The sequence below is a fragment of the Triturus cristatus genome, chromosome 7 (genome assembly GCF_964204655.1).
Source record: "Triturus cristatus chromosome 7, aTriCri1.1, whole genome shotgun sequence".
Lineage (NCBI taxonomy): Eukaryota > Metazoa > Chordata > Amphibia > Caudata > Salamandridae > Triturus > Triturus cristatus.
Window position 1 is genome coordinate 812,346,464 of NC_140590.1, and position 21,888 is coordinate 812,368,351.

A 21,888-nucleotide genomic window follows, 5' to 3' on the forward strand; every position below is an offset into this window, starting at 1 on the left:
TGGTCTTATTGTGTGCAGTCACTACTGGAACCTACATTGGTAAAAACATTGCTTCATTTATTGAAACCACAAGTACCAGCGTGCCGAGCTATTAACTCGCCTGAGAGCCCATCTAGGGCGAAATGGTGGGCGGAGCGCATGCAGTTAATGGCGCATGTGAAGCAAAGAGCAAGTTTGCTGGTCAAACCTTTTCCACTGAAGGAGTGTGTGAGGCTCTGAAACGCGTTTGGAAGATATTTTAGTTTGGACTGGGGAGACCTGTGCGCCGTGAATATATAGGTTGTTACGTGTGTGTGTGTGTGTGCTCACATGTGTGCTCACTCTCCACGCATCTCCACCATTCCAGGAAAATCTCGGACGTCCAGATTGCTGCAAATAATGTAATGGCATGGTAAAAAATGATGCGTTTCGGCTTTATGCCTTGTTCACGCTAGTGTGTATACAAATTTGCCATGATTAAGGTCACCTCCTCGTCTCTGATCAGAAGACGGACTCACCACACCAGTGCCTATACAACATAGCAACTGTTGCGGCCATTTTTAAATAGTACAAATATCATTGTTGGTATATATATAGCGGCCTTAATATAATGGATATCAGTAAATAAACCACATTTTTACCCTGCAATTAAATTATTTGTAGCAATCTGGGCGTCCGAGTTTTTCCTGGAATGGTGGAGATTCATGGAGTGCATATTAAGGAGTATCAGTATCCTACCTCGTACCGCCCGTGACAGCCTGATATACTGTTACCGATAATTGTGGACTGTATAAATATATATCTATCATTCCAAACTCCCACAGCGATCGGCTGAACTGGGACACGGACTCCAGTTGAGTGCTCCTTTTTCTTCTTTATTTAATCAAGCTGTTGCATGGCAAGATGACGCGTTTCGCCCACCTAATGGGCTTGTTCACATCAATATATATATATATATATATATATATATATATATATATATATATATATATATATTGAAAGATTTAAGTTGCGGTCAGTATTGACCTATAGGATGGTCTGATTGGACTTTTGCCACATTGGTAACCATACAAGCATCCTGCCCATGGTATGTCCCTCTCTGTATGTGTGCTGTCTGGAGGGAGTACAGTTACATTTGTCTAAATAGTAATACATACATTTATTCTTTTTTGTTTTGCATCATTTCAGGATGTTTGGGCGCTTCCTTCTCTAAATCCAATATCCTACTCTGTTTGCATTATATCCTTTTCTAATTGCGCCATACCTTCTTGGATATAATTGAGACTGGCACCATGTAGCAACTTTTCGTGGCTTCCCATTTATCAGGCCCCCAATGTATTGCAAAATAAAGATCAAACTTGGTGCAACTGTCTTTCCTAAAGCCCAAATCCTACAGTCTGCACACCCTGAGTCTTGATGTCGGGATACAGTTCGTTTCCCTACCCCCGGCATACAATAACCTGAAGGTGAGTAATTAATTTTCTGCCTATATATCTGCCCTAGATGTTCCACCAAGGAAGACATGATCAGTTTTGCTATAGGATGTAGCCAGAGCCAAAAAAAACCAAAAACATATTAACTATAGTGCATGGTAGATGTGTGGGAGCTGCAGCAGGGAATCTTCCACATGACCTTTAGGGTTGCGCACTGGAGGCCATGCTCAAGGCTGGCTCCTTGGCTGGCCACACTGTTGTATTGTGGTGGCGAGAAAGGAGCACGGAAGAACATGCTTTGAGATACGGGCAAGAGCAAGGGAGGCAGGAAAAGGTATGGTTGGTCTTTTTGAGGTAGGCTTTTCCTTTACACAGCCCCAATCCGAAATGGCGCTGCCCCAATACCATTTACGACAGGTTGGAAAGCTGGCACAGTTTGATTTCCTGTTTCTCCCAAGTATTTAAGGTGGTCCAGTGTTCCTTCAAGGTGCTACAATGTTTACGATTTACTTTTGCCCCCAGGATTATCACCCTTTTGAGATACATTCTAGCCAGTGTGATTGGTGTGCCTTTTATATTCTCAGAACACAGCTACCTTGGATGGCTGCATTCTCTTGATACCTGTGGTGCTGCTTGTGTCTAAGGCAGTTCTCCTGTGTGACTGGCTGATCTTCTGCTAATGCCACTCAGCTATGCGACATCTTCGGGGGGAGGAGGGTTAGGCCTCCGGGCTTTTCCTTTATCAGTAGTGTACTATTGGACACCTCTCCACGGTCACATTTTTTTTTACCACTGGCTGGAAAAGGGATTACTGATGATCAGCCATAAATCAAACCCAAGAGAAGGGGGGTGGGGTGGGGGGGGGGGGGGTGGTAATAGAGACCTCTGTGAGCAAAACTTGAGACAAATGGATGTTTTTCAACGCATTCGATTATATATCCTGTAGGGACACCGGCTGTGCCCCGTGCCTTGTAAAATATATGACTTTGTAACTTTGCATGAAACTTTTTAGCCCCACAGACATTCAAGGGTAATAGTTTTAACTTACCAATTGATCACCCATGACAAAACAACAATGCCTCCGACCAAACACCTCACCCCCCTATAAACACTAAGAAAGAAAATGAGTCTATGGACTACAAACAAACGAAATTGAAGTTGAGATGCAAAAACACTTAACCACCCATCTTCTACAAAGAGGCTTCTGAAGCAAAACAAACAAAAACATACCTTTACAAACCTCAACATCCACTCAGATTCCATGGTGTTAGATTTACAAGGAACATTTATTTCACAAACTCCTCCCCCCACCCACAGTAAGAAACCTTCAGCATATACACTCTGAAAGGGATAGAAAACCACATAATCCTTAACATTAAGGGACACAGTAATTCACTCAAATCCCAACATGTGGGATATAATCTTGACACTTCCAGTATAGCTCCCTGAGGACCAGCGGAGGAGGAATCTGCTCTGGCTCGTGACCACCCGCTTACTCCCATATGAACTGCTATAATTTGGAGAAGGAGGGATCCAGGAGAGGAACAGACTGCCTCAAAGTCCCTCCTTTTTGTGACGCGAGCCTCAGTCTTACCCCTATGCAGGCAGTGCACCTTCCCACCAGGTGCCCCGCCCACCGCCAAGATCCAGACAGCAGCCGTACTCCTTCACCCCGGTTGGTGCCAGTCATGTACACAGGTGACTTCAGGGCTATTCATCTTGATTAACGGAGTGAGCAGTTGTGGCAGCCGGAGCTTCTCACAGCAGAAAGGACATCTGGAACCTGTGAGCTTCTCACAGCAGAATGGACATCTGGCTGGCTCTGGTGCTTGCGGCAGCTGAATGTCTTGTGGAAGGTCCAGTCCGAGTGCTCGGGTGTTGGGCTGCAGGCGAGGTAATGTGCACGAGGGAATCTTCTGAAGGCTTGGCGTTGGTGTGTGTGTTTGGCTCCTCAGTAGTAGGGGGTTTGTTCAGGTGTAAAGACGAGATGGGATTAGGAGAGCAGTACCTGTTGGGAGAGCACCCGTGGGAAAGACATGGAGGGTGTGCTTTTCACACTCTGTTTCAGCGCATGCAGGCGACCCAGCCTCAGGCTGATGCTCCGCAGTAAGCAGGTCATTTTGTGATGTGAATAAGACATTTGTGCTTTGGTCACTAATAATTGCATGTAGGGTCTCGGTGGAGGGAGACTGAGAGTGTGGTGGTTTTGTATTCCTCGTGCAGGTGTTGTGGTTTTAGTTTTATGTCAAACTGTTCATTTTAGGAAGTGGATAAGAGGCTGTGCTCTGGTCCGTAATAAGAGGTTGTAATGAAGTATTAGGTAAGTAATCCCACTTCTCATGTAAATGGGATCACCCGCGGGTGGTCGAGTCCTTCTGTGGAGAGTCCGTGTGTGTGTGTTGTTGTTTTGGTGTAGATGGACTGGGCCGGGAGGTTTGGTTGACTGAGGGAGCCTGTGGCAAGGGGCAGCGGTGGCATCCGGAAGGGCTGTGGGTTTGTTCCTTGATAGTATTTCAGTCTCTGTGTCAGTGTGTAGAATCAGACAATATCAAGGGGCACCGGGACGTACATACATAACTCATAAGCGTAAAAGTTCGGGTAGTAGGAGTGCCTCTTTCAGCACGTGTATGGTACAAGCAGTGCATATGTTATGTTGGTAAAAGGAACCACCAGCAGAGTGCACCATATGGTAGGAAAAACATTTTTAAATACACTTGGATACACTTTTAACTTACTTATTAACGTAAGGTAGGCACAGACACTACATTCCGTTTTATGGCACTCTTAATGCTTGTCTTGTATTTTATCGCAGAATTCTGCTGGTTGTATTGAGAAACTTTTAATCTCTAGCCAGAGGGTATTTTGTTGAATACCAAGCCCACGTGATTCACTTCATTATAACATACCAGTGGTCAGAAAAAGTGTAATATCAATTAATGGCATGGTTACATTTGAGGTGACTGAAAAGAAATCTAAGAGGGCTTTGTTCAAGAATCTAGGACACTTCACATGTGTCTTATTCTGGGGTGTACATCTGTCCATGTGGCAATTAATATATAACCACCTATTACTTGTTGAAGATGTTTCCTAACTGTTTCTCTTGCAGATTTGGCCCATCCACAAGTATCTGCACAGTCTAACTGGGAAAATGACTTAATATATTTCAATATTTCCATAAAAACTATAGATTGCGAATAAAGCTGTAGGGCCGTCATCTACAGGGCTATAGTAAGAGACCAATCCCAAGTAATTTCCCGGTATAATAATATGGGTGAAAATCCACCTGCCTTTGGAGTCTGGCTCATACCAGTTGTAAGCCCTGTATCCCTTATAGAATAATGGCAGTGCCTTTGTGGGTAGTCATTGCACAGGGATACACATCTTTCTAGCGTACTTGCTCCAATGTGTGTTTCCTGCAACATAATAATATTGGCCCCTGTTTTGTTTTGGATATGGAAATATAGAGCCGCACTTCCTGGGAACGGGAAACCCATTCACTTTGATTATACACACCAGTGCTGTGTTTTAGAGATTGTAATCACTTCAGCCTTCTCCAGTGTTACGCTACTCATAAATCAAATTAGCTTTTTGACTGTTTCTTCTTTTTCACGACCCTGCTACCCTTTCAACCCTTCCATCTCACCCTTTGCATAACCTTTTCCTCCTGTCCCCTTCCGATCCTTTTGTTCCACCTTAATGGAGAGTGGTTGGAGCTGAAACCAAGTCACCCACCACAGCATGTAGCCCCCCCCCCCCCCAGGGCCAGAATGCACAGTTTGGCATTCTGTCAGGAAGGAAGCATTGTTAGGCTTCAAACCATTACCCTAGTGAATTCACGTTACCCTCACTCTGCCTATCTGCCAGACGACATTTCTATTTTCTCCTTTCCTTCTTGTCCTCTGAACGCGGCACCCCACTTAAATCTATGCACCTTGTAAAGCTAGGAATTTATATGGGGGACCTACAATCAGTGACCCAGGGTTTGCACTTGTATCTTTCTCCCTTCTTCAACTTCTTGAAAGGTATGGTGCTCCCCCTTTCATTGAACTTTCAGGTCTGCAGTACCCAGTAACTTAGAGGAGATCCCTGAATTCCTGAGCTCTGATATCTGAAATCTCATCTTCTCTTACCTCCTGGTGATATTAAAGGCATACTCTAGAAAAACTGAGAATGTAATCTCAAGTGTTGTAGTGATTCATCTCTTTTCTCTTGCTGGTCTGATTTCTTTAATCAGAAGTCTTGAGAAAACACAGTGGGGGCTCGAAAGGGTACTCAGCGGGCCCATGCAGTACTTAGATGACTTCCAAATGAAGTATTGTCTTCACCTAGGACCAATTCTCGAAGGAGCTGAGCTATGCAGTTAATGACGGTGTTCTACGCTTTACGACCCATAGCAGACGTAGCAGTTATGAATTCTACAATGCAAATGTTTGCCCCGAAACCTCGATTTCATTAGTCTTCAATTTTTCTTTCCTAAACTTTTGATTTTACCATCCTGTCATGCAATTGCAATATATATGAGGAAAATAGCTTTGGACACCGGTTCTCCATAATGGGCACTAGGTTAATATAACGATCTGGTCTTTTCCTACAGCTCATCCACACCTTGAGATGCTAAAGATTGCCCATGTGTATTACTTTGGAAGTTTTAATATCCTTAACTTCTTGGAGTATGCATTTTAAGTGTGACTTAGCAGATAATTCAGGCTGGAGATGGCTCGAGCGAGGCTTCGAAATAGCACTTTCCTTGAGTTTTCCTTTCCTAGTTGAGGAGGTTACGATACCTTGTCCTTTTGATCCTTCTCTTCTTTTCTCTTGCAAAATAGAAGCATCTGAATCATAATCATATCATAATAATCTTAATCATATCTCGAGCCTTGAATCAAAACATACTTGGCATGATCAATCGGCTGCATACTCATTCTTTTTTGCTGCCTCAGCCTAGACTGCATCTCAGGTCCTGCATCGAGACAATGTACCTATGGATTTCTGTAGAAATTCTGGTCTGTCTGTCCCCTTTTCTCCAGCTAACTCTTCTTGGCAAGACTCCGGCAATGTCTAGGTTGTTTTCGAGTGTTCATTCTATCTTCAGAAGTGTCAGTATTAATATTGGTTTAGCCAGCTAGATACACTTCCTGCATAGCCTCTAAAGTAGCCTATTTTTCTCTCTTTATTTTTCTCTGTGTCTTTCCCAGGTAGTGGTCATGTTTACCATTGCACTGCATACCGTTTCTCCTCTTTTTCCATGTGGGATCCCCTCCTACAAACTTTGATGTCTGTGTTCAAGACTAAAAGGAAAGTGTAGTGCATCTGTGAAGAAAGGTATGTCTTTGGTAAAGAAAGAGTTAGTTTTAATGGAGGCAGGTCTGAGACCAAGGCATTTATCATTGATTAAGGTTTCTGATGGGCAATCAGGGGTCATGCTTGTTGTATTTGAGGGTAGTTTATAATTTGCCAAGCAGAAATAGGGTACCTGATGTGTTGCTACATGCATTCTGGAGTCTTATCTATTATGAAGCTCCCTTTGTGTTATATTTGGTGTCGTAATAATCGTGTAGGCTATTGATCTTGAGAAGCAGAGTCACCGCGGGACAGCTGCAGTGTGCAGGAATGTGAGAACAAATTCAGTACATTATTTGCCAGTTTTCAGATTTTCAAAACAAATTGTTGATTTGTTGTCTATATTTGCAGGATCTATACGGCTTGCGGGTGCACAATGATGAGAGCAGAGGCATTGCGTAGCACAACTTGCATTTTTGCCTTTTGAATGCAGTGCCTACATTTGCAGCTCTTCCCTGATCTAGGGAACCAGGGGCACATTACTGTGTCATAGGGCACAAGAAGGCAGGAGCTGCAGGGAAGCCGAGGCCATGCACAGCAATGGTTGAGGGTTATGGAAGCAAGGGACACAGGAATTAAAGTGCACAGGGAAACAAGAGGAATACACAAGTATGGCACTGGGAGGCAGGGAACACAGGGGCTGTGCCAGGGGTCTTCATCATTGTGTCCATAACTGCTCCCCTGAATCTCTCCATCTTTCAAGGACACAGTGAGGTAGGTTGCACAGTGAGGTACAGGCACTCCCAGACAGCCAACAGCACTGCAAGCAAGACTTTACAAAGGGCACTGTGTGGCCTACCGATGCCAGTAACCTAACATCTAAAAATATCTGTTCAGCTTTCAACATAGACGTGTGTGCTTTATCACAAGGCATGCAGTTGATCCAGAACAGGCCTCCAGAATTCCTCCCCCTTTTAAGAGGCAGGGACATGCTCTAGGACTGAGGAAGATCACAATTGCTGTGATCTGATTTACAAGGCGTAGGTTGACAAAAGCACCAAAACCTGCCAAATCGCATATCAATAAATCACAAAGCCCCAACTGATTCTATCTCTTCCAGAAGGACTTGCTGCCTCTAAGATGGGCTGCCTGAGGCTGGAATACTGCAACCTCTGGGCAGGGGGGTATTTGGGGTGTTACACCCCCAAATAAATGCATTCTTGGCTGGGTGGTTGGATCTGGTGGCCTGAGTTGGGTCTGCTCCCTGTATGCTGCCTGTTCTTGTCGTCCCGATACCACTAAGAGGTTTTAACTTGTTAATTATTTTGAATCACAAATTTAAATATATATAGTGACTGGTTTACCAAAAAAGTAGTAAATCTGCTCCCAAAGAAATACTCCTTGAATGGATGCAAATTTACTATTTTTTGTAATTGTCAAACATTGGCAGTATAGGCTTCAGTCTCAGGTTTCAAGGTGTACTACTGGCAATCAAACACCTGAAAAGTATGGGACGAATGGTTATGAATAGTCTAACCACTGGCAATCACTTGGCATAGCATTCCAACCCATTATTTTTTGCCCACTGTGCCAGTTAAGACAGAGGTACTGATTCAGAGTTTGGTTGACAGGGTGGCAGAGAACTTTACGTCAGCCGCCTAGCCTTTACTCTGCTCTCCAAATTTATAGACATTCCCTACCCACGCGGACATCGCTATGTATTGCCGTCATAGTGGTGACGGTTAGTGTAGGAAAAGTTTGATGGACAGCTCTGCCAAACACGACAAAAATAAATGTCTAAAGCAGGAGTTTGTCTTTGAAAAATAAATAACAAGTATGACCCCCCACACTATGGGAGTATTCACCCACACAGTGGTGGTCATTATTTTTTATATTTTAATATTCCTCATCTTCAGAAGCTGTATTTTCTGGCAGTGATAGACAGTTTAAAAAAATCCCTCTGTCTGTCCACTCTAAATAGGATGGACTATTGGATTGCTTACCTCTAAGAAGCTCCTACTCTACCTGACCGTCATTTATAGTTTTCCACTGGCAGAGAAGAGAATTGGTGTAAAACTTGCAGTTTGCCATTGTAACAGTGTACTCTGTCTGCCAAACTCTAAACCAGCCCCATAGGACCACCTAATTCAAATTTGTACTGACGCTGCTGCTCATGGGAACAGTCAATCCTGAACCCTGGTGATCTCACCCACTCACCCTGCGGCCCACTGTTTTTTCATTTTTGGAAATTTGATATTCTCCCCCCTCGAATTTCCCTGACCAGGCTATGCAGCTGTCTCTGGCCACCCCATACAAGACCACTGAACTGCATAAACATTGTCTCTGCAGACAGGGCTTCCTGTAAGAGACTCCATGACCATCTGATCGCAATGGAGACTGCCCTCTGAGCGAGATGCCTAACTTCCAGTATGGATGAAGGATGGTTTGTGACATGAGGGATCATTCCAAGATGAGATTCTGTGGGTGGGGCTTCTTTTTTTGCTTGGTTGGTTGACTGCTTGCATCTTGATGCGTTGTTCCTAAGCTGGGAGTTCCTGCTCCCCAGCTCTGTCTCCTCTCCCCAATGATCTTACTGCGCTTGGTCGTATTTCTGATTGGGCAGGCTCGCTTGTGCTCCAGCGTGTATCCTCCGAATGTTATAACCAAACATGATATCAAACTGCTTTGAACTCTCAGCATCCCTGCCCCAGACCATGCATTAAGACTCGCTGCGGCAGACACTCAAAACCGCCTGACCCCCTGCTACTAAACCTAGACACACAATGCACTAGATGAACACGCTTGCATTCCCTATGTGGTAGTTCACCTGCTACCCATTTGTATAGAGATTTGAATTCTCAAATTATTGACAAATGGGAGTTTATTTATTGATGCTACAAATGGGAGCTCAGATGCGGATGTGAACAGTACTGGAATTGGTAAAAAATGTACTTCAGGACTCATAAATTACGGGTCAAGGTTTGGCAAAGGAAAAATGGTAAAGCCACCAGTCTGACGGTCAACTTATATATTTATTTATTTTTTAAATCTGCTGCAAGGACTTTGGCAAGAAGGAGGACACATGTGAAGGTAAGTCTGTTCTAGCTTTCTTAATTGGCCACCAAGAGGCTGCATTTTAAGTATTTTACAGGATTAAGACTCCTGCTGTATAGATCTTTGTGTGCCCTGCAATTCTGAGGGTATTATAAGCGAAGGAAGATAACCCTAGTGGTTAAAAAAGTTCTGGGAGATTTTGGTGTTCTGCCCAGTCTCAGTGTTCTCTCAGAAAGTAACATAGACAGTTAATGTGAATGTTGAAAAGAACATTGTGTCACATGCAGATCACAGATTTGTATTTTATGTAGCTAGGTAAGTGGGCTACTGCTTTTCACACTGAGATCATTTTGCTATTTCCAGTTCATATGTTGCAATCCTTCTAGTGCAGCACATTGGTTTATTTACCCCAATCACTCTGTTACATTTTATATCCAGACTTTTTGTTTCTACCAACCATTCACTCTTAACCTATAATGTCTATAAGTATGATATGTGATTGCTACACCTTATTACCCTCATTGTCTTATATGACATTTATATGACATTTCCTGTACATGGATTTACATACTTGTATGATTCATTGTGTTAGCGTGTCATGTAAAGCGCTCTTACACTCTACACTGGGGTGAGTAGTGCCATAACAGAATGAAATAAAACAAATTAATCAATGCCATTCAATCATTATTTGTGTAATTACTTATTCATCTGGCGTTCTTACTGTGCATGCACATCTCTTACATGGGAAGGAGGGTGGGGGGGGGGTTGAACAAGGTCAAAACCCTGCCTCTGAGTCCTAGTTTCTCTAAAGTATTTGTGAAGTGATACCCTGTGCGCCTTTGTTCCTTTCCTACGCATTAGTGTTTAGGTGTTCTGCTCGAGACAGATTCCAGCAAGAATTATACTTCAACAGAAGAAGGGCTGATGGCCCTTTAAATCAGGGCTTTGTTTTAGGGCCAGGTGAAAAAGAAGTCCCCCTTGCCCTCTGCAGGTTGCTGCTCCCAACGAATGGAAAGCAGACCACAGGCGGCCTGCTGAATTGTGTCCTGGTGTTGAAAAATTACACCAGGGCAAGTTCAGCATATTACACTGGGTCGGCTAGATCCCAGATCCGACCAGAATTAGCTGCTGGAACTGGGATCTTAAGGGATCTTACTTTCCAGCGCTGGGTAGGTTCCTGGCTGGCTGGGCTCTGGGGCCCAATTAAAAAATGAGCACAGAGTAGGCAGGCTACGACAATACTCTGTGCCATCTCTTAATTCAGTTCTATAGAGGAAAATTGAAAGAGCGCTGCTGCAAAACAGTACGAACATGAATTTAATAAAAACACTTGTGTTTTTCTCTTTTCACTGAACCTGCAGTTTTAATTAAATGCAGACCAAAAAAGGTTGCAGCATATCTAGGAGACAACAGCAAGACAAACTTTGCATTGTATAACCTAAGAGCGCTCCCCAGGGCCCGTCTCTAACTTTGTCTCAGTTTAGTTTAGTTCCCTGCCTCCTTAGTGGTGTAAAGAATCTCCTGAAATAGCTTTATCGGGTACATCTTAGAAGGCCACTGGTATAAGCATCTAGATGTAGTGCCTCGCTTGCCTGCTGGAGTGCTGTTTAATAAGTTTTGAGATAATCTTTTTTGAATGAATTATTGTAAATTATTTTGTTTCTAGAAATATTTAGTCATTACTGCCAGGCCCAACATCACATATTTTGCATAATTTGCAAATCAATTTATTTGATCATATTGAACACAGTTAAAAATGTAGTTCGTGAAAGACCGCTATGCACCAAGCAATGCCTTTTTCTGCAAATCTAGAGACCGAATTGCAGGTGGGATGATTGAAAATCTGGACTGACAGCCCAACTTCCACATTGGATCAAATTGTTTGATCCTTGGCAGACAACTTATGTCACTGTACTTCACTGTCCTTAACTGTCCACCTTTGAAACACAACAAGCAAATCACCTTAGAATTAAGCCTTTTAACATGGATTGACATATAGTTTAACAGAACTCATTTTCATATGGTTACTAGTCATCTATAGTGTGGTTTACAAGGGTGGTCCTTCCATGGCTCAGGACACGCTTTCGCTCTCAAGCTCAAGCCGAGCTCCTGACTCTGCTGTCCCTGTGAATTTGGTGGTTTGCCAAACTGTAACCTACATGACAATGAAGAAACGCGTGCCGGTGCCCTTAGGTAATTGTTCTCTGCAGACTATGCACAAATGTATTCAGTGTTTCAAGAATTTACTTGTAATTCTGGTGTGTATCATAGATACCAAAATAAATGCAATGAAAGAGAATATGGACTCTAACAGTAAGCGTGCAAGGAGAAAGTCCTCACCACTGACTGAAATGTATATACATTCTCCATGGGTACTTACTGACCCGGAACTGCTTGGATTTCACCCTTTGTCTAATTGTGGCCAGGAAGTGTCGTTCTCTCATTCTGTCCCGCCTCATACTGCACGCAGTGTAACGTCAGAATGCGTCTGTAACAAGTATCACGCTGGAGCATTGATATGATTGTCTTAATTCGCAAAGGAAAGAATGTACAGAGTTTTAATTCACAAAGGAAATAATGTACATAGTTTTAATTCGCAAAGGAAAGAATGTACAGAGTTTTAATTCGCAAAGGAAAGAATGTACAGAGTTTTTTATATGCGAGTTGGAGGTTTCTATATATATTATAATTCCTTTTATAAAGGCACCAGGAGAGATGTCAGTGTTTGTTTGTTAAGTTATGCATTGAATTGTTGGCTTCATAAACAAATGACATCTCCGCGCATATGGGTTATATGTTTACTGATTAGCGTTTAAACCCCCAAAAAACCTGTTTTCTTCTGTTTTACCCTCAACAGAAGAGGAAGACGAAAACGGACCAAAATGAACTGGATGTCCAAGAGCTGAGACATTTGAAGGGTGAGTAAAAGCTTCATTCATTTGGCACCAGTTTTCTTATCAAGCTGACGTCATTGGGGTCGAAGAAGCCTTTCATTAGGTCAACATAAGTGATATATGGCAATTACTGATGTATGTGTATGCTTTTGTGACCACACAGCACTCTTCCTCCCAGAAATATGTTTTAAAGAAAGACCTCGTGTGAGGTCCTCAATGCGTACACGTGTCTGTGACACTAATGCAATCCTTGCGTTGGTCAATTTCTTATATCGTGTATAGTATTTGTTGAAGCGCAGGGTCGGAAGTGCTGTACAGAGTGACAAACACAAGGTGCGCAGACGATCAACAGTTTGATTGAGTAGCCAGAGGCATTGAAGAATTTGTCAGAATGAAGTGTTACAACATAGTGCATACGATAGCCATGTACACATATTTACTGCAGGGAGTGTTCATACAATAGTGGATGATGCAGCGGCTGTCTCCCGACCTCCAGGGATAAGCTATGTTTGACATCTTCTGCGGTATACAATCCTTGCTCTGCATAGAACACGCGTATGCATGATACCCCTTGCAATGATAATGCAAGACATGGACTTCCACATTATAGATGTGAGATTTAAACAGGTGAGGCAACTCACTCGCCGTCACCTGAGCGAATATCTGGTCCATGTATCTGGTGTACAAAGGCACTGACGATAAGGTGAAGTTCAAAGCCTTTCCAGACTAACGTTTTATGAGCAGCACCTTTAGAGAAATGAAAAGGGTCTGCTAGGGTTTGCTCATTGGGTGGGCACATTGAATACGGCTTGCACCTTCAACAACTTTCATTCCCCACATCACCTCCTAATCACCCAGTGCCCTCTCTCCACCTTGGACTGTGCATCATATTTCTCCTCTAAGGTCACAAACATATGACCACCGTTGAAACACTCCTAGCAGGACTATCCCACAGTCCTATATTCCACTTCCAGCTGCCACTGACAGCACCAACCAGCCCTCACTGACCGCTCCAGCTGACCTCACACCTGTACTGAAGAATGAAAACCCTTCTCGCCCATCCCCTAACCCTTTCATCCCACAAGTTTTCCACTGTCCTGCTCACTCATCAGACGCCCTCTCCTGTCTGGCGTCTCTCTGCTACTCTCTCTCAGCTTCGGTTGTTACCTTGCGATGCTTCAAATTGTCCAACCTTTACTCCAGAAACCCACTGCAAACCCGTCGAGCAAACTATTATGCCCCGTCCTCTCTCAAAAGCTGAAACCCTTGGTTTTAACTTTCTCGCCACATTTCTTACTTCACTAACTAACCAAGCACTTACTTGGCTTTCCTTCGATCTCTCTAAACCGTGTTCATTGTCATGCTGTTTACCAGTGCCCCACCCGACTACTCTTCCAGTGGATGCGTCTCAAGGCTCAAATCTGGATCCGTTACACTTGTCTCTGATCCCTCTATACTCCACATCCCTTGGTGACATCATCTTTAGTTGGCTTATAATATCATTTATATGCTGATGCCACACAGATGTTCTCCTCCTTCCAACAATCCTTCTCGAGCTCCAGTCCAGAATCTCTGACTCTCCCAGGGCCGGACTGACTACCGGGCGTTTTGGAATTCTGCCGAGCAGGGGGCTGATTTCACTGCGGTGGGGGCTGATTTCGTTCATGGAGACCTGCGTGTACTTCGAAATAATTAAAGCAAAACGAATTTCTTTCAGTACACGCAGGTCCCCATCAACGAAATCAGCCCCCAGCCCAGCAGCATTCCAAAACGCCCGTAGTCAGTCCGGCCCTGGACTCTCCTGCGGTGAATCACTCCTCTAACACAGAAGTTATTCTCTTCATTGCCAAATCGGAATCTTCACATCTGGCAGTTCCATTTCTGTTGCCTCTCAACACACTCACACTAACATATTCGGCCACAAACCCTGACATGCATTTCAATTCTACAGAGCCTCTAGCATCCTACACCACTTCCTTGGCTGCCACCACCAGATCCCAATGTGCAGAAACGATCGCCACATTCACTTGCACTCCACCAAAACACTGCTTAGCACGCGTGTCCTGAGCAAGTTACAGCCTGCCTGGTCATACGTCCTCTACACACACTTCTTCCACAAGAAAAAAATCTGAACTTTGACATAATAACCCTTCATAACAAACAAAGTGCACCCTCCACTCATAACAAACAAAGTGCACCCCAACACCCTATCATTATCACCATATTAGCAGGATATGTGCATAAAACTGGACAACATACAAACTACTACTACAGGAATCAGTGACCTGTACCCAAGCTGGCTAGCTCAGATTTTTCAGGGTACGCACCTATAACAACCTTTGCTCAACTAAGCTGGGATCTCTTAATGCCCATAAACCTCCCTGTGCTGCTTCTTCAGTCTGCTATTTTTATTTAACTAATAGGGCCATACTATTTGAATCGTCTGAACTGGGCTACAACTCTGATCTTCCTGCCTTCAAAACTGCCTCAGAGGCCCACTCATGCATGGAAGTGGGCACACATAATGCTTACTACCCCCAGCACTCCAGGCCCCCTCCATTGTCCAAGTGCAAGTATAGATATGTGCAGTGAGTTCAGCATCAAGGAAAAGAGCTGCAAATAGAGAGTTTGCATTTTTGCAGGAATCTGTTCCTTCGCAGAGATATTGTGTGTTAGAGGCACTAATAACCTGAACGAATACAGATGGATCTGAGTGTGTGAATTAATGAATGATTCTGGCTAATCTGTTTGGCACTGTCTTCCGAATCTGAATTTAATAATGTGCTGGACCTGTAGGAACTGCAGAGTATTTGATTTTCCAAGCTTTAAAAAGATGAAAACATCCCCCTCATCAAAAATGGGTGGTGCCTCTTCCCATGCTAAAATCAGGTTAAATAGGTTAGTCAAATGAATGCTGAGTTCAGCCATAAATAGTTCCAGTGCTTTGATGCCATCTCCAAAAGTGAGAGGGAAAGGGGTGAGTTGGGCTAGGCCAACTCTATATGCAGGGGTGGAGATGTCTCCCAGAGCACCCCTTTGCCTTCCTATTAGAATTCTCTTCATGTATTTGCTCATTGTGTGGACAAACTGATCAAGGGCTCTCTCTGTTTTTACTTAAATAGTAATCTATACACATTTCACTGTGAAATTAACATGTATATTTGTTCCCATTTAATGTCACTTAAAACACCTCCTGTTAAACAGACATGCTCCTATAGTAACTAAAAGTAATGGGTGATCCAGATAACCAGCCTTAAACTGGTGCACCTGTGATTGCACATAAACCTGGTAATGTTTTTATTATGATCAGTGCAATAATCAAGGCGCTGTGAAACAGTACAGGTGAATTTCGTAGCGCATATGATAATCCATTTCCAGCTCAGAACAACAGTGATCATCACCCAATCACAGGAAACCCACATTGCATGTTATCACAACTAAGCCTGGGCAAAGCACTACGCTACGCTCGCGTAGTTTGCGAAGTTCGCGCTACTTCGCACTACGCGAATTGCACGTAGCACAGTGCGAACACGCGTAGCGTAGTGTTGCGTAGTGCTGCGGTCATTTTTTGCTTGCTCGCGGTCCTCAACGTCAAGTTGGCGACCGCGAGCAAGCAAGATGACATCCCGGCGAGACTTTTTCCTTGTTCGCGATCAGCAACATCAAGTTGGCGATCGCGAGCATGGAAAATAAACCTCCCGGCGAGATTCCCAACGCGAGGAGGTCAGGTTTCTCATTGCGAGTGGTCGCTAATGCTTGCGACCGCTCGCGATGAGAAACTATCAGTTCGCGTTGAGAAAGCTGCCGCTCGAGTAAAAATCTACTCGAGCAGCAGAAAACTACAGCTCGCACTGTGCAAGATGCCATTTTCAATGATTGCACATTGCCGGTTGCTTGTCCACACTGTGCAATCATTGAAAACGACATCTGGCACAGTGCGAACAAGGTACTACGCAGTTGGCGAAGTGCTACGCGTAGCTCGCGTAGTGCGAAGTGCCCTTTGCGTAGCTTCGCGAAGAGCTACTTCGCGAACTACGCCCAGGGTTAATCACAACTGAACAATAAAAGGTGCACTAAAGAAAAGCAAGCAGCAGCAGTGGGTAGTGCAAGTCCTGCAAGAATTCATTCCAAAGATCTGTTATGGGGCACCACTGTTACATGGTGTAGTTAAAAACCGAGTTATGGCTCTGGTTAAAATGAGCACAACAAATGAAATTCTCCAGTTATGGTCACCAGCGCACACAACACATGCCACAATTTACATCGCCCACCATGTTTTCTTTACCGTTAGCAATTTGGTGTTTTGTGCATAAAAGGCAGCGAGAGTTGTGGTTTGTGTTGTTTGCCCTGGTAACCATAACTGGCAAATTTCAGTGGTTTTGTCGTTTTGAGCCAGAACCATAACTCAGTTTTAAATATTTTTTTTTTCAAGAGAATTTCACAGTTTTTATGATGTACTTAATTTGTAACCTTCGCTGCACATGGCCTTCCTGTGTGCGCCATCGGGGTTGGATTCAGAGCCTGGCCTTTGGTCAACCCTGCCGCCCAATGTGCCCAACCTGCCACAGTTGCTCAGCATCTGCTGCACACGACCGTTGGGCATTTGCAGTGCGAGTTAGGTGGTCAACCTCTGCAAAAAGCCAAGCGCATCAATGAGTTTGCTTGCATGGCCTGGCATATAACGAGCCCCTGTGTCATACCCACTGTGGGTGGCCAACATATAGGCTGGCCCTTAAAGCGTGGCCTGTGGGCAGGTATTCCTTTTTTTGCTCTTTTTTTGGGGGTAATTTGTGAATCTAGAAAAGGATTTTTGAGTATGAATCAAGCTTACGCCCTGGCTAACTTGAACACAGGGCAAGCTTCATAGACTCATTCTGCTCCATTCATGGACTCTCTGTTCCAAATCCATGAATGGCAGACGGTCTGTGGTACTGATACAGGTGCCGGGGACTCGGCTGCCATTTTAGTTGTCTAGGATTGGTGGATCTCGAAACGGATTTGGGAATCCCGCACCTCAAGGAGTGGCCTTTTAAGGGTCCATGCATTATTTTCTAAAATGCTGGAGAAGCACATGAATCAAAAAATGTTATTGTTTGTTGAAGTGAAGTATCTTCTTCGCCGTTCTCAATCTGACTTTAGGCTGGTCACAGCATGGAATACACCTTGCTGGGAGTCACAAAGGAACTTAGGCTACATCTTGATAGAGGTGGTGCAGCAACGTTGATTTTACTTGATCTCAGTGCCGCATTTGACACTGTATCACACCAGTTGCTTCTGCAAGGACTGGAGGCTATGGATGTTAGAGACTTGGCTTGACCTGGCTAGATTCATTTTTGCAAGATCAGATTTTTCTGGTCTTCGCCACAAACCATACCTCCAGCTCACAACCTGTACCCTCAAGGGTACGCCAGGTGTTGGCTCTCAGTCCTTTGCTATTAAACATTTATGTACGTCCCCTGGCGGACATTGTGGAAAGTTGTGGTCTCTCTCTTTTTTCATATGCAGATGATACCAAGATTATCTTTTTCCTTTCACCTAAGGAAGATGGCAGCTCTGACACCCTGAACATTTGTCTTTTGAAGGTAGCTGCCTGGATAAGCAACAACTCCCCGCAATTAAATGGAGACAAGACAGAAGTTTTATTAGTGGGCAATAACCCTCTTCTTTGGGGAGCTCATCACTGGTCAGACATCCTTGGTACTCCTTCAGTCTCTGTTTCTGTGGTTACAAACTTGAGTTTTTGGCTTGATTATGAGCTTTCAATGAATCGTCAAATTTCGAAGGTAGCCTCCACCTGTTTTGATGTTTTAAGGTGGCTTAGGAAAATTCTTTGGTTACTTTCTGTTATTGCCCAAAAAACAGTAATTCAGGCATTGATTCTGTCTGGATTGGTCTATGGTAACATTCTTCATCTTAGGGCCTCCAATGCCTTACTCAAATGTCAGCAGAGTCTCCAGAAAGCAACAGTGAGATTGGTATTCTATTTCTTCAAAACTTCTTCCCGTCCAATCTTCTCCGAGACCTCCTCTGGTTTCCGGTGGAACAGTGGATCCAGTTTAAAGCATTGTGCTGAATGCACAAAGCTGTGTCAAACTCGGATCCACAGTTTCTAAGATCATTGGTGGCACACTACCATCCCAGCCTTTCTCGCCGATCAAGCAATAGTAATTTCTTTAGTACTTTCTTTGTAGTACCCAGAATCATAAGAACCCGATAGGACGGTCACTCTTTCTCTTATCTGGATCCTAAATTGTGGAATGCTCTACCGGTTTCTGTGAGAACGTGTAAACTACTTCGGTGTTTTTTTGAAACTTCTAATAACCTGGCGCTTCTAAATCTAATTATGTACCATTCTGTTGCCTTCCATACACATGTATGGTGCTGGGAAACCCTGTCTTGTAGGTTTGCGCTCTATAAAACTATATCATAACAGCAATAACATACCGCCGCCGCCATAGAGAGACAGACACTGGGCCACTTCAATAAGCAGAGGTTCTTTGAGGAGAAGCTGGACATCTTCAGTGAAGATGGCCCACTCTGTGCCGAAGGAGAAGAGGATGCTGACTCCCCAAACGTCCCTGTCCACCAGCCCCTGCCTGGAGGTTATCGGCTCTGACTCCTTGGAGCCCAAATAGATGACAGAAGAGGAGGAGGGTGAAGGCAGTCCATCCACCTCACTCCAAAACAGCCCTGCCGTCAAGATGATGCAGAGAATCGTGAGTACTGCTGACACACAAACTAACAAGCCACACAAATGGCAGCATGCCATGGTGCAGCACTACACCCACGGGGGTTGGCATATAGCCCGACACATAAGCCACCACTACTTCAAAGTGCACCACCACCTTTGGGCTCCAGTCAAAATCAAGGTGAGGTGTTGGAGCCAAGATAGGATTCACCCAATACGCTTGACCCCCATCAGCCTACCTTGCTCCTAAAGCACGTAAAGAGACTTTGAAACTGAAATCCTTTTCAGCGCCTCAACCGTGCTGAAATCTCTCGCAGCCCGGAGACCCGCCTCGACAGCCGAACCGAAGAATTCAAGAGGCCGATCCTTGTGAAGCTTCAGCAGAAACGTGACTGGAGACAAAAGACCATTTTCGCCCACCCCCAGACAAGGAACATTTCCACTGGCGCTGGTGCAGTGATCACAAGAAATACAGGCTTGCTTTTGAGGACAGATTCAAACCGGATCCCTCTTTGGGATCCCAGCTCTTGCGCCTAAGAAGGCACTCCTCAAAAAGGCCACCGGCCTTCCACCTCCACCACCATGCAGCCCACCACCACCCGCAACCCCTCCTTCTTGCTTCCCTCTGGGGTCATCACAGTCCCTTTCGGAGACAGGCAGTCCTATTCTCCTGTAGAGGACGTTGATGCCCCCCTGTACACACACCTCACTGACGATCCCTGGGAAGACTATGATGTAGAACCCCCTGGGGACCTCGACCGTGAGCATATCTCCGGGTCATCATATGCACAGCTGCCTAGACATGCACACCACACCTGAAGAAGGTAGAGTCACTTCCCAGGATGAAGCATTCGCTCCAATCCTACCCATGATAAAGGGCGTGCTAAAGGCTGCCCCAGAGACATTCAAGGAAATTGTAAAGTTCTGTGTTGTCACACCCATGACTGAGAAGAATTACAAACACCCTCTGACCGCTTGTATTTTAGTGGGCATGCTCCCCAGATTCCCTGTTGGTTGCCACCACTTGTAAGTGAACAGCAGCATAGGCCACAGGTAAACCCAGCCCCCCCGCCCCCTCATATTCCGGATAAGGAGTTTAGGTGCATTCACGCTGCAGGCTCTATAACCACCCTCCTCAGTTTATAGGAAGAGGTGGAAAAAGATAGTGGCAGAGGGTAATCTTATTTCCTACACCATTCTCCATTATGCCCTTGATGCTTACATCACCTCACAAGCTGCTCAATTGGCCGCACTCCGTGGTACAGCTCAGATTGATCAAAAGTTACTAAAAATGCAGTTACAACTGTTACCACGCAGTGGAAAGGCCCTTGCAAAGGTTGATTGGTCCTCATTTTGTTGCTAATTGCTGTATTTGAGTGTTAAACTGGTACTAATGAGGTGAAACATTTGCCTCCATAGTGTTAAACTGTGTAAAAATGACAAATAAAGGAAGTCATGTTATCACAAAAGGAGCAACATAACCCTAAATCATTTGCTTTTTCTTACTGCAAAATTAGGGAACCCTGCCACATAATTCAGCCCTCCTCTGCCACTTAACTCCAGTAGCCCTGGATATAATTTACTAAAGGCATTTCCTATATTGGCCAATAGATGGCAGTGAGGATGCTGTAGTCCACATGTTGCTGTGTACACAATGTTTATCATGCTTTCTGGTATTGTGTACACATTTCATTCATGCACAGTATTCTGCCTTCAGTTTATGTAAACCTCTCTTTCAACAGATGTAGACCCAAAACACCATGGGTAGTGTGTATGGTACAGTGGCCGCTGCAGCGTAACTAAAGTAGGGGTGAGGGGGTGGGGGTGGATGGGACAGAGAATAATAAATAATAAAAAGAAAAGTACCTGTCAACGCCGGCATCCTTGTGTTCTTCTCTGGCTCTTCTTCTGGCAGTCACTGGGGCACAGGCTCCCCACCCAATCCCGGCGCTGCTCTCAGTAGCACGAGAGCAATGCCAGGATTGGTCTGAGTTGCCTGGTTTGCTGCTCAGACAGTGCCTGGGAGTCTGTGCTGTTTTTTCAACCCGGCTGTACAACACAGCTGGATTGGAGAAACCGAAGTTTCCCACTGGACCTTCGGCTAGTACACAGCTGGGATATTTTCAAGAGAAAACTAAAGACCTGCCTCTTTAACAGCTAATCTAGCTGCCTGTTTGATCCCCCTCTGCCTAATGCTGGGACACTCTGCTGAGTAGCTGTGTGCTTTACAAAACAATATAACATAACATAAGTGCGCATGTCTGTTTGCCGACTGAGGACCGCGTCAAAACTGACATGCGCACTTTACAGTGCACATCACTCCTCCCCATGCCATGGTCCGGCTCCACCCCACCCCTCCCTACACTGGCATCGGCTTAGTAAGTCAGCGGAAAATAAAATAACAGTATTGTTTTATTATCATTTTATTTTTCACTGACTGACTTTACAAGTGGGGCAACGCTCCTCCGCCATTACAGAGGAGCCGCCCCTGGTTTGACATTGCCATGGTTCTGAGCCTTCATTTATGGATGGTACTCCCACTATGGTGGCTACAACCGGG

The 21,888-nt window shown here is 44.6% G+C and overlaps 2 protein-coding genes across 2 annotated transcripts in view; one reads left to right on the forward strand and one right to left on the reverse strand.

Moving 5' to 3' along the window:
* CCDC69 (coiled-coil domain containing 69) overlaps positions 1–21,888 on the forward strand; it is a 127,979-nt gene that overhangs the window by 72,217 nt on the left and 33,874 nt on the right. Inside the window, exon 2 of the mRNA XM_085617681.1 lies at positions 12,604–12,664. Within this exon, the coding sequence (XP_085473807.1) occupies positions 12,604–12,664 (61 nt within the window). The remainder of the gene's footprint in view (positions 1–12,603; positions 12,665–21,888) is intronic.
* Positions 1–21,888, reverse strand: part of LOC146810625 (platelet-derived growth factor receptor-like protein) — a 119,221-nt gene that overhangs the window by 420 nt on the left and 96,913 nt on the right. The gene's annotated exons all lie outside the window — the stretch shown is intronic.